The sequence below is a fragment of the Rhinopithecus roxellana genome, chromosome 16 (genome assembly GCF_007565055.1).
Source record: "Rhinopithecus roxellana isolate Shanxi Qingling chromosome 16, ASM756505v1, whole genome shotgun sequence".
In the NCBI taxonomy this organism is placed as follows: domain Eukaryota; kingdom Metazoa; phylum Chordata; class Mammalia; order Primates; family Cercopithecidae; genus Rhinopithecus; species Rhinopithecus roxellana.
The window spans coordinates 18,300,092-18,312,795 of NC_044564.1; the positions used below are offsets into that span (position 1 = coordinate 18,300,092).

Sequence of the window (12,704 nt, forward strand, 5' to 3'; positions counted from 1 at the left end):
GTCTGCCGTCTTATTTCCTCCCTCCTCTTCTGTGGGGCTTTTGGGAATCTACAGTGGAAGGAATCTTGAAGAGTTTTTGTTGATCAACTCTATAATGCACAAGTGTGATTCATAAGAGGAAAATGTAATTTTATCTATGGAAACCTTTCATTTATACAGGAACAACTGACTTATCAGACACATATTAGGATTGAGACTGGTAAAATATGAAGTGACCGCCAAAGGGAGCTTGAGAGAGGAGAAAAGGACTGTGAGAGGGAAAAAATATGATTTCAAACATTTATTTCCTTTTTAGACCCAAGTTTTGGGAAAATTTAACCAGTCCGCTGTTTGGAACCCTTTCTCCTCCGTCTGAAACATCAGAGGTAAGCTGTGGCAGAGGGCAGGATGTGGCTACAAGTCCCTGGGAGGAAAGGCTGTGGGCTGTGAGATGGGGCCGTAGACAATGATACCTCCCCTAATTAAACAACAGAATGTTCTCTTCACTGGAAACGTCTTTGTCAGGGAAGTGCCTGCTTTCTGTCCCTTTGATGTCTTGCTTTGGGAAGGAAAGTGGTTTGCGTTGGTGGCTCTGTGGTCTTCTCTGTTCAGTTGGAGACATTGTGTACCTGACGCTTCTGCTCTTGCAAGTCAGGCCATTCACATTCAACAGGGGTTGTACTAACTTGTTCTGCAAGTGTTGGGCCTCTGCTCTGTTCACCGTTGGATATACTGGGGGAGATTAGTGATCAGAGATGTGATCATTGCCTGTTCTGCTCTCTCTCTCCATAGCCCAGCATCCTGGAAACCTGTGCCCTCATCATGAAGATAATTTGCTTGGAGATATACTATGTGGTTAAGTGAGTACTTTCCTCTCTTGAGATTTTAACTGAAGGTTGGGGGAGTGGGAGTTGGTGGCCTACCACTGGGTGCATGGCTGGAAAGAGCCAAGGCAGAGGAGAGAACTGGTTTGGAACCATTCATGGAGGCCAGTGTGCTGTGTCCCTGGCCAGTCCACTGATGGCATTTATGATTGTCAGAAAGAGTTATTGTGAAACAAACTCCATGCAACTTAGATTTTATGGAGGAGGAATCCTGGAAAGGCCTCAGCCTAACCCACACATTGGAGGTGTCCTGGAGCTGGTCTGCCTTTAAGCTCACGCGAGGTTGTTTTCTCTGCCTCAGCAAGGGTCTGTACCCATTATATTCCCACCTACTTTCAAAACCTAACTGGAGGTTTTTTTCTTGACACTGTAGGGGTTCATTAGACCAGTCGTTAAAAGATACACTAAAGAAATTTTCCATCGAGAAACGCTTTGCCTACTGGTCAGGGTATGTCAAGTCATTGGCAGTTCACGTGGCCGAAACAGAAGGCAGCAGCTGCACCTCCTTGTTAGAGTACCAGATGCTGGTGTCCGCCTGGAGGATGCTTCTCATCATTGCCACCACTCATGTAAGACCCTTTTGAGGAGAGTTTTCACTTTGATACTTTACCAATGATGTGTTGAGATACCTAGCAGATATAGCTCCTTGTGAGGAAGAATTAATCAGGGTTTATCCCTGAAAGCTAAACTGTAATAGGTTCTATGCTGAGAAATTGGGGCTGTAGGGTATTTGAGGGTGTTGGGTCCAAGAGACCATTAAGAGAAGTGCAGAGAAGTGATTTGAAATCCTTTCAGAGTTCCTAAAGCCTCCTATACCTCCCTTGGGCCTTGGCTGGGTCTTAACTGCTCCCTGGCTGCAAATGCCTCTTGTGCAAAGGCATAACTGCCTTCTTGTGCTGTGTACCTTGTAGACGCTAGGTCAATAAGTACTTGTTGACTAATCAGCAGGTAGCTGTGACAGCTGCAGCAGCACCCGCTCTAAAAAGCAGTTTGTCATTGGTTCTAGAAACTGCATCTCCTGGTCTTAGAAAAAGAACAAAGACCATTGTCTCTGTACTCTGTCTACTGGGAGTTGGTTTTGAGAGAGAGATAACATCTGGAAGAAATGCATTGTTCTTGGCTTTTTTGTGGTTTGACACCATCACGCTGTATCATAAGGACTTGGTATTGAAGTGTTCTTCCTTGGGGTATCCAGATTTTTTTTTTTTTTTTTTTCTTGAGACGGAGTCTTGCTTGTCTCCCAGGCTGGAGTGCAGTGGTGCGATCTCGGCTCACTGCAACCTCTGCCTCCCAACTTCAAGCCATTCTCCTGTCTCAGCCTCCCAAGTAGCTGGGATTATAGGTCACCACACCCGGCTAATTTTTATATTTTTCGTAGAGACGGGGTTTCACCTTGTTGGTCAGGCTGGTCTCGAACTCCTGACCTCAGGTGATCCACCAACCTCAGCCTCCCAAAGTGCTGGGATTACAGGTGTGAGCCACCACGCCCGACTCAGATTAATGTTTTGACTTCATGAACAACTTCAGCTTGATAGATGCCTCCTTGTTCCTAGCACCTCTTACATCTGTGAGATTTGTTTCCTAGTGCCAGACTGCCCACATGCCTGGAGCTTTGAGCCTAGAAGGGGCAGGTTTGTGGCTACTCTTGCTGTGGCATAGTGGTTTTGGACCCCTAAGACTCCATAACACACTTAAAGGCTCACCCGTCTTTGATAATGGTTAATTCCCCGGGGTATAAGCTTTATGTCACCTGCCTTTTAGGCTCTAGTTAGGCAGCAGTTCTTGAATTGTAGCTCTCAAAAATCCCACCATCCTCTTTCCCCCAAGGAAACCTATCTGACTCTCTCTCTGACCTGTCTACCTATGCAAAAGAAAAGAAAAAAAAAAGAGAAAGAAACCTGACTAAGTCCAAGATGTTGGTCACCCGTTCATTCTCTTAATGGCATTAGTGGAATGCTTCCAGGCATTGGGATACAGCAGTGAATAAGGCAGATAAGATCTTTGATCGCATTGAGAGTGCCCTATGATGGAGGAGGTAAATTATAAACCAATTCACCACTTAAAAATATGGTTTCAGATAGTGATAATTTGCTGTGAAGGAGATAATTAAGGTGCTGTGGTAATGAACACATGAGATAGAAGTAGTCAGGGTGACCTTCTCTGAGTGGTGATGTCCCAGCTGAGAGCTGAGTGTGTGAAGAAGCCTTCCAGGTGGAGCCCGTGGAGGAGAGAAGTCTAGGCAGATGGACTTGCAAGTGCACAGTTCCAGCAGTGGAAAAGAGCTTGATATGTTCACGAAAGAGGCAAGCAGTGCTGGACTAGAGTGAGCACAGATGGGACTGATACTACAGTCAGTTGGACCAGATCCTGTGGGGTCTTTGGACCATGTTGAAGAGTCTGGTTCGCGTTTCCCGGGCACTGGGAAGCCTTTAAAGGATTCTAAGCAGAGGGAGGACAGAGTCTCAAAAGAGGAGGTGAAACTGGGCTTGATTCTGACCGTTTCTAAGGGTCGACAGAAGAATAGTAGGGCCTTCAAGCCCTATTTTACTTTATCTTTTAGGGAACAGGTTCTCACTCTGTTGTCCAGGTTGGAGTGCAGTGGTGCAATCACTGCAGCCTCAACCTCCAGGTCTCATGTGATTGCCCCACCTCAGCCTCCTGAGTAGCTAGGACTACAGGCATGCATCACCATACCCAGCTAATTAAAAATTTTTTGTTGTTGTTGAGATAGGGTCTCATCATGTTGCCCAGACTATCAGCCTATTTTATTTTATTTATTTAAGACGGAGTCATTTGTTGCCCAGGCTAGAGTGCAGTGGCATGATCTCAGCTCACTGCAACCTCTGCCTCCTGGGTTCAAGCGATTCTTCTGCCTCAGCCTCCCAAGTAGCTGGGACTACAGGTGTACCCCACCATGCCCAGCTAATTTTTGTATTTTTAGTAGAGACAGGGTTCCACCATGTTGGCCAGGATGGTCTTGATCTCCTGACCTCGTGATCCGCCCGCCTCCCAAAGTGTTAGGATTACAGGCATGAGCCACCATGCCCAGTCTATATAAGCCCTATTTTAAATCAGGGAGACTGATTTTACCAATGACTGATTGCCTAGCAGAGGACCCCACTTTTCTTGGCCTCTAAAATCTGGGAAACTTTCCCAGCTGAAACCTTTTTGTGTTATTTTACAGGCAGATATAATGCACCTGACTGACTCTGTGGTGCGTCGCCAGCTCTTTCTTGACGTGCTTGATGGAACCAAAGCATTAGTAAGTGTGTCTGGGAGATTTCACATTTCTCCCAGGGAGATTGTCTTTGAAGTCAAATAGCAGAGCTCATGAGTCTGCCAGCCAGCTGCACAATTGGTCAGGTCAGAGGGCTCAGGTTGACCTGGAGGCCCGAGGCTGTAGTGGGTCAGCAGAGCTCTGCTGCTGCTATGCCAGCCCTGGCCTCTCGCCCTCCACCCCACCCCTGTGAGCTCACTGCTGGGGAAGAAAGGCAGTGAGGCCAGAGGTGCCCTGTGGATGGCATGCGAGTCTTGCCACTTTGTCTTGCCACTGACTTCTGACTAGTGTCGTGTCTCCTTTCAGCTCCTAGTTCCAGCCTCAGTGAACTGCCTTCGCCTTGGCTCCATGCAGTGCACTCTGCTGCTTATCCTCCTCCGGCAGTGGAAGAGGTGAGCCTGTGCCAGGAGAGGCAGAGGCCCAAGGCCAGAGCCTTCTTGTCAGTGCCTGCTTGCCTTCCTGAAGGAGAGAACTAGTGGGTGGAAGCTAGGCTGGTTTTCCATCTTGAGGAATGGGAATGACATAGCAGAGAGGAGGTGAGGCACACTGGTGGGTATCCTGAGACGGAGCAGGGGCAGTGTATGGCTTTTTATGAGGCATTTTGTCTCACTCTCTACCCCGTATTCTTTTTTTTGAGACAGAGTCTCACTCTGTCGCCCAGGCTGGAATGCAGTGGTGCGATCTCAGCTCACTGCAATCTCCACCTCCTAGGTTCAAGTGATTCTTGTGCCTCAGCCTCCCTAGTAGTTGGGATTACAGGTGTGCGCTACCATGCCCGACTGATTTTTGTATTTTTAGTAGAGATGGGGTTTCACCATGTTGGCCAGGCTGGTCTTGAACTCCCGATCTCGGGTGATCTGCCCGCCTTGGCCTTCCAAAGTGCTACAATTACAGGCGTGAGCCACTGCCCCTGGCCCACCCAGTATTCTTTCTAGAGAGTTAGGTTCTGTGGATGAAATCCTTGGACCCTTGACGGAGATCCTGGAAGGAGTGTTGCAGGCCGACCAGCAACTCATGGAGAAGACTAAGGCCAAGGTGTTCTCAGCATTCATCACAGTGTTGCAAATGAAGGAGATGAGAGGTGAGGGGCAGAGGCAGGGGGAGCAGCAGCTGCAGTCTGCCCACCCCTGCTGCAGCCGGGCGGGGCTTCCATCACCTTAGGGCCACATGTTTCTTCTGGGCCCTTTTGAGTTTCCAGTCTTGGAATTCTTACCTCAAGAAGGCTATGTATTTCCCTCATGTGTCTCTCCCTCCTCTCCCACTGGACAGATGCTGTCCCTCTTAGCACCCTACTACATCCCTAGCCCCCTGTCTAGGAAGGAAACCTTGGTGTACAGTGAGAGTTGGCCTGGTGAGCATGACAGCGTCCCTCCCTATCTATTCTGCAGTAAGTGACATCCCCCAGTACTCCCAGCTGGTGCTGAACGTCTGTGAGACCCTCCAAGAGGAAGTGATTGCACTCTTCGACCAGACCCGCCACAGTCTGGCATTAGGCGGTGCCACCGAGGACAAGGACAGCATGGAGACTGACGACTGTTCTCGGTCCCGGCACAGGGACCAGCGTGATGGGGTGAGAGAGTGCCCTAGAAGGCCATCCGTCCTTTCCACTGCCCACCAGCTCTGTGCCTGACTCTGGGGATAACTAGTGAGCAAGGCAAGACAGTCGCTGCACTTCTGGAGTTCCCGGCCTGGTGGGAAAGGTTAATAGACCAGACACTGCAGAAAAGCAGAGGAAGCCCATTGTACTGCAGGAGAGACGTGCGGGGAGTCCTTAGTCTCGCTTCTCACTTGATCTGGGACTTCGGTGCCTTTTCAGCAATGACTTAGGGATTGTAGCGGCAGGCAAATGCAGGGGCAGGGAAGATTTGGGCAGTGAGAAGAGTACCTGGTCAGCTGTGGTTAGAATTGTCCAGTGACCTGAAGAAAGGCTAGCATGAGCATAGGAAAGTGAGGACCGAGGAGCTGGGGCTGGATGATAGCAGCTTCATCAGGGTCTTTGATTTGGATCCAAAGTGAAATAGGAAATGATGTAAAAGGCTTTTTTGTTTTTTTTTTTTTTGAGTCGGAGTCTCGCTCTGTCGCCCAGGCTGGAGTGCAGTGGCCGGATCTCAGCTCACTGCAAGCTCCGCCTCCCGGGTCTACGCCATTCTCCTGCCTCAGCCTCCCGAGTAGCTGGGACTACAGGCGCCCGCCACCTCGCCCGGCTAGTTTTTTGTATTTTTTAGTAGAGACGGGGTTTCACCGTGTTAGCCAGGATGGTCTCGATCTTCTGACCTCGTGATCCGCCCGTCTCGGCCTCCCAAAGTGCTGGGATTACAGGCTTGAGCCACCGCGCCCGGTCTGTAAAAGGCTTTTAAGCAGGGGAAAAAACTGATCTGATTTTTACTCTAGAAAGATCACTCTGGACTTAAAACTCCAGGCCTCAAGCCATCCTCCCGTTTCAGCCTCCCAAAGTGTTGGGATTACAGGCGTGCTCAAGAAAGATCACTCTGGATGCAGTATTGAATAGTATTTTTCAAACTGTGGGATCATGACCTATTAGACGGTCTTGAAATTAGCACATTTTGTTAGAACCAGCATTTTTTTTTTGAGACAAGAGTCTTGCTCTGTCACCCAGGCTGGAGTGCAATGGCGCGATCTGGGCTCACTGCAAGCTCCGCCTCCCAGGTTTACACCATTCTCTTGCCTCAGGAGAATGCCTCCTGAGTAGCTGGGACCACAGGCACCCGCCATCATGCCTGGCTAATTTTTTGTATTTTTAGTAGAGACGGGGGTTCATCTACAGGATGGTCTTGATCTCCTGACCTTGTGATCCGCCTGCCTCAGTCTCCCAAACTGCTGGGATTACAGGCGTGAGCCACCGCGCCCGGCCTTTATTTTTTCTTAAAGTAGAATAAAATGTTTACGAAAATATCACTGTGCTTTGTGTGATGTTAATTAGGGTAGGTATTATTAGTGAAAAACTGTAAACGTGTACATGAGGGTACAGTCTAAAAAGTCTTTATGACTGTGGGTCATGGCCAAAAAGAAATTTGAAGGGCCACTGGTATAAGGATAGAGAGGATGGAGCAGGACCATTTAGGAGGTGGGTGCAGTAGCAAGGCAAGAGGTGGCATTGGGCAGGGCCGTAGAGGTCCCTCAGACTCCATGTGGCAGAGTTGGTTGGAGTGTCCAACGTGAGACAAGAAGTGGCACTGACAAGGGTGGTGGCAGTGTGGGAGGTAGGAGGGAAGAGGTGGGGGTAGCTCCAGTCAGTTTAGGGTTGGTCATTACAGTGGCTGGAGTTGCTGCTGTTCTTTGAGAGCTGGACACAGGAGAGGGGCAGGGTGGGAGAGAGTGCGCATTCTGTGTTACTCAAGCTCATTTGGCAATGTGCGTAACCAAACAGGTCTTGGGCAACCAGGCAAAGCTGCCTGTCATCATCCTCTTCCTCCTCCTCTTCTTCTTCCCCCTTTTACTCATCTTTGCCCCTGGGCCCCAACAGGTGTGTGTCCTGGGCCTGCACCTGGCCAAGGAGCTGTGTGAGGTAGACGAGGATGGTGACTCCTGGCTGCAGGTGACCCGCAGGCTCCCCATCCTACCCACCCTCCTCACCACTCTAGAGGTGAGCCTTCGCATGAAGCAGAACCTGCATTTTACTGAGGCCACATTGCACCTGCTTCTCACCCTGGCTCGCACTCAGCAGGTAGGAGGCCAGCCCGAAGGCAGGAGGGAGCATCCTTGCTTGCCTGGGTGGGTTCTGACAATCCCAGAAGCTATGATCTAGCCTGAGATCCCAACCTACTCTGGGCAGGGCAGGGGCAGGCTCCATCTCATTCCCTGTCTTTCCCTCCTCCCAGGGAGCCACGGCAGTGGCTGGAGCTGGCATCACCCAGAGCATTTGTTTGCCCCTTCTGAGTGTGTATCAGCTGAGCACCAATGGCACAGCACAGGTAAGTGTCAGGAGCCTGCCAGGAGGCCCAGCCTGGCCATCCTACAGTTCCAGTTGAAAAGTGTCCTTCTCTACCTTTCCCTGGTAGTTGCTTTTCTCTTAATGGCCTAATATACTGATGGTGAAGAATCTTCCCTGCCCCCAGGCGGATCTGTAGCAAGAGAAACTCACCCCTAAAAGGCACTGCCTCTGGGAGATGGGATGGATTCTTCCCGTTGCAGGTGTGAGGAAGACTAAACCAGTTAACATATCCCTGGGGCCAGGCCTCTAGCCAAGGCAGCTGTCCTCTCCTGTCATTCCCAGAGACAAGTGTGTCATTGTGACTTCTCCACCCCTGCACCACCAGACTAGGACTGGGAGAAGGGAAGTGGGTGGTTTGGGGGCTTAATGGGGCCTCAGCACCCTGCCCTCTGTGTCCCTTGGTTATTTCTAGTTTAACAGATATCTCCTAATTTCAAAAGAGTAGTCTTCACCTGAACCTCTCACTCTTATGAGGGTGACATGTCCAGGTTCGCATAGCTCGTCAGTGGCACACCTGAGTCTGGAACCCTGCATCTTGTATCTCAGCCTGGTGCTCTTTCCTTGCATCTGCTGGCCTTGGCCCCTTTCTGGCCCTGGTTGCCAGGCAGTGACTGTGTCTATTCTGGGAAGTCTTTTCCTTTCAGCGCAACTGGGCTGCCTTAGTTGCTGTACTGCAAGGAGGTCCTGCCTGTCAGCAGGGTTCCTGAGCTTGTCTGCTGTTTGTGTTTTAGACACCTAGTGCCTCTCGGAAGTCCCTGGATGCCCCCTCTTGGCCAGGAGTCTACCGCCTGTCCATGTCCTTGATGGAGCGGCTGCTCAAAACTCTGCGCTACAACTTCCTGACTGAGGCCCTGGACTTCGTAGGTGTCCACCAGGAGCGGACCTTACAGGTGAGGGGCTGCCTGCATCGCAGGGGTGGGAGTTTCGGGGTAAAAAGGGTTCTGTGCCATTCATGGGGCAGGTGGGTATGGAGCCTGGGCCTCAGTAGTAGAGGGTTGTCGATGCCTTCATTTCTGAGATGCTCTAAATACTCTGCTGGCTCACTGGCCAGCCAGTCTGCTGAGGGATGGCAACAGTCTCGGGTCAGAATCCTAGTTGTACCACTGAGCCATTTCTTGAGTTGCCACCTCAGCATTTGGGGGTCTGGGACGTTTCCTCTCCACAGGAGGGCAGGTGTGGGTATGTCAGGTCCCTCAGCCATCCCTGTCCTTCCCTGATGTCTCCTTTCCTCCCAGTGCCTCAACGCGGTGAGGACAGTGCAGAGTCTGGCCTGCCTGGAGGAGGCAGACCACACCGTGGGTTTTATTCTGCAGCTCTCCAACTTCATGAAGGAGTGGCACTTCCACTTGCCTCAGCTCATGCGTGATATCCAGGTGGGGGCCCCGGATGGTGTCTTGGAGTCTGGAGTAATGCTTGGAGACAGGGAGGCTGTGAGCTCTCACGGGGGCACCTCTAGTGAATTGCAGGATGTTCCTGAACGGGGGCTTTTCCCTTGGGAAACACAGGGTTTGGTGTCATGTGCTTACTCTGGCTAAATGTTTCCTTTCATAGTCAAGGGTAGCCATGTAGATTTTTTTTTTTTTTTTTTGAGACAGAGTATCGCTCTGCCCCCAGGCTGGAGTGCAGTGGCCGGATCTCAGCTCACTGCAAGCTCCGCCTCCCGGGTTCACGCCATTCTCCTGCCTCAGCCTCCCAGTAGCTGGGACTACAGGCGCCCGCCACCTCGCCCAGCTAATTTTTTTGTATTTTTAGTAGAGACGGGGTTTCACCGTGTTAGCCAGGATGGTTTCGATCTCCTGACCTCGTGATCCGCCCGTCTCGGCCTCCCAAAGTGCTGGGATTACAGGCTTGAGCCACCGCGCCCGGCCGCCATGTAGATTAAGAACTTGTACTTTATCAGTTAGGTATTGGTTCAGATCCTTTAAGAATACACCTGGGACCAGGCGTGGTGACTCATGCCTGTAATCCTAGCACTTTGGGAGGCATTCAGGAGTTTGAGATCAGCCTGGCCAACATGGAGAAACCCCATCTCTACTAAAAATAGAAAAATTAGCTGGGCATGGTGGTGCGTGACTGTAATCCCAGCTACTCAGGAGGCTGAGGTGGGAGAATCGCTTGAACCTGGGAGGCGTTGGTTGCAGTGAGTCAAGATCGAACCGTTAACACTCCAGCCTGGGTGACAGAGCGAGACTCCCATCTCAAAAAAAAAAAAAAAAGGCTGGGCGCAGTGGCTCACGCCGGTAATCCCAGCACTTTGGGAGTCCAAGGCAGGCGTATTACAAGGACAGGAGCTCAAGACCAGCCTGGCCGATATGGTGAAACCCCATCTCTACTAAAAATACAAAAATTAGCTGGGTGTGGTGGCACACGACTGTAGTCCCAGCTACTCAGGATCAGGAGGCTGAGGCAGGAGAATCGCTTGAACCAGGAAGCGGAGGTTGCAGTGAGCCGAGGTCACACCACTCACTGCACTCCAGCCTGGCGACAGAGCAAGACTCCATCTCAGGGGAAAAAAAAAAATGAACAAAACCAAAAAAACACACACACCTGGAGCTGGGAACCAACTGGAGAAGGGGTGAAGAACGAACACAGGCTCCAGAGCCAGGCAGGCTTCTCTCATCTGCTGGTTGTATGACCTTGGCCAAGTCACTTCAGTTATTTGTAACCTTTTATTCTTTTCTTATAAAATGGAATCAGCCATAATCCTCATCTTCATTTTATTTATTTATTTATTTAGAGACCGAGTTTTGCTCTGTCGCCCAGACTAGAGTGCAGTGGCGCTATGTCGGCTCACTGCAAGCTCCGCCTCCCAGGTTCATGCCCTTCTCCTGCCTCGGCCTCCCGAGTAGCTGGGACTACAGGTGCCCGCCACCGTGCCTGGCTATTTTTTTGTATTTTTTAGTAGAGACGGGGTTTCACCGTGTTAGCCAGGATGGTCTCAATCTCCTGACCTCGTGATCCGCCCGCCTCAGTCTCCCAAAGTGCTGGGATTACAGGCGTGAGTCACCGCGCCCGGCCTCATTTTCTATTATTTTAGGACCTTATAATATACAAGGCACCTAGTTGGGTCCCAGTGAAACAGTCCAGTCCTGAGCCCTGCTGGCCCCGAGTTTGTAGCCCTGAGTACTTAGTGGCTATAAGGGCTTTAAAGCTGGAAAGTGGCCAGGGGAGCATGAGGGAGGGAGGGAGAGAAGAGCAGCAGCGAGTGAGAAGACAGCGTGGGTGTTACCTGGAGGGCTGTTGGGTTGGGCAGGTTGGGTGACTGGGCTGCTGACAAGAGAATCCCCTCATCTTTCCTATGTCTCTCCCAGGTCAACCTGGGTTACCTGTGCCAGGCATGCACCTCCCTCCTGCACAGTCGAAAGATGCTGCAGCATTACTTACAGGTAAGCGTCCTATGCCATGAGGGTCTGGAATACCTCACTGTGGCTTCCTGAGCTCCACCTTCATTTCTTGACTCTCCCTAGAACAAAAATGGGGATGGCCTCCCCTCGGCCGTTGCCCAGCGAGTCCAGAGGCCACCGTCTGCTGCTTCTGCTGCCCCCTCCTCCTCCAAGCAGCCCGCTGCTGACACAGAGGCATCAGAGCAGCGGGCCTTGCACACAGTCCAGTATGGCCTTCTCAAGATCCTCAGCAGGACGCTGGCAGCCCTGCGCCACTTCACCCCAGATGTCTGCCAGATCCTGCTGGATCAGGTACCGGCCGTCATCTTTTCGGCACCACCTCCCCTAAAGGCTCTGCTTTGCTGTGCACTGGGAGCTACCTGGGGCCTTAACTGGGTCCTGGATGGCTCTTGACTTTTCTTGCAGTCCCTGGACCTTGCTGAATACAACTTCCTGTTTGCCCTGAGCTTTACCACTCCCACCTTTGACTCCGAAGTGGCCCCCTCCTTTGGGACCCTTCTGGCCACAGTGAATGTGGCCCTCAACATGCTTGGAGAGGTAAGTGGGTTCTGTCACTGTCCTCTCCCCCGGCTCCTCCCCCAGCCCACCACTTCCAGCCAACCTTGGGCATGGTACCTAGCCTCCCGAGCCTGCTCCTCTCCGTAAACTGAACATGACAGCACCTCTGAGAATTACTGTGAGGATTAAATGAGGTAACTGATGAAATTTGTTTAGTGCAGGGCATGCAAGTAGGAAGCTCTCAGTAAGTGGGAGCTGTTCCTGTTGTCTTAGTTTTTTACCCTTGCTTCTCTTCAGCTGGACAAGAAAAAGGAGCCCCTCACCCAGGCAGTGGGGCTCAGCACACAGGCAGAAGGGACCAGGACGTTAAAGTAAGCGCTCTTTCTGAGATTTGATAACGGGCTGGGGAAGTCATGGGCCCACTATTCTCAGGCTTGGCCAGCCTGGCCCTCTGTAGCAGTGCCAAAAACCTGCCTCTCCTCCCAGGTCCCTCCTGATGTTTACCATGGAAAACTGCTTCTACCTGCTCATCTCTCAGGCGATGCGGTACCTTAGGGACCCGGCTGTGCATCCCCGGGACAAACAGCGGATGAAGCAGGAGCTCAGCTCTGAGTTGGTATGGATGGATAGGGAGGCTGGGCCAATAGGTCTAGAGCCCTGTGGGGTCCTGTCTTGTAACCCCCAAGGGTCGGAAGAGTGGCCAGATGTGC

The 12,704-nt window shown here is 51.3% G+C and overlaps 1 protein-coding gene across 2 annotated transcripts in view; it reads left to right on the top strand.

The window, feature by feature from the left end:
• NUP188 (nucleoporin 188) overlaps positions 1 to 12,704 on the top strand; it is a 66,718-nt gene that overhangs the window by 53,405 nt on the left and 609 nt on the right. For both annotated transcript variants that reach the window (XM_030919095.1, XM_030919094.1), the window contains 16 exons: positions 296 to 365; positions 772 to 839; positions 1,237 to 1,432; positions 4,048 to 4,125; positions 4,447 to 4,532; positions 5,076 to 5,221; positions 5,529 to 5,710; positions 7,625 to 7,825; positions 7,980 to 8,072; positions 8,824 to 8,982; positions 9,328 to 9,465; positions 11,404 to 11,478; positions 11,560 to 11,787; positions 11,902 to 12,033; positions 12,292 to 12,365; positions 12,481 to 12,610. In XM_030919095.1, the coding sequence (XP_030774955.1) occupies positions 296 to 365; positions 772 to 839; positions 1,237 to 1,432; positions 4,048 to 4,125; positions 4,447 to 4,532; positions 5,076 to 5,221; positions 5,529 to 5,710; positions 7,625 to 7,825; positions 7,980 to 8,072; positions 8,824 to 8,982; positions 9,328 to 9,465; positions 11,404 to 11,478; positions 11,560 to 11,787; positions 11,902 to 12,033; positions 12,292 to 12,365; positions 12,481 to 12,610 (2,056 nt within the window). The remainder of the gene's footprint in view (positions 1 to 295; positions 366 to 771; positions 840 to 1,236; positions 1,433 to 4,047; positions 4,126 to 4,446; positions 4,533 to 5,075; positions 5,222 to 5,528; positions 5,711 to 7,624; positions 7,826 to 7,979; positions 8,073 to 8,823; positions 8,983 to 9,327; positions 9,466 to 11,403; positions 11,479 to 11,559; positions 11,788 to 11,901; positions 12,034 to 12,291; positions 12,366 to 12,480; positions 12,611 to 12,704) is intronic.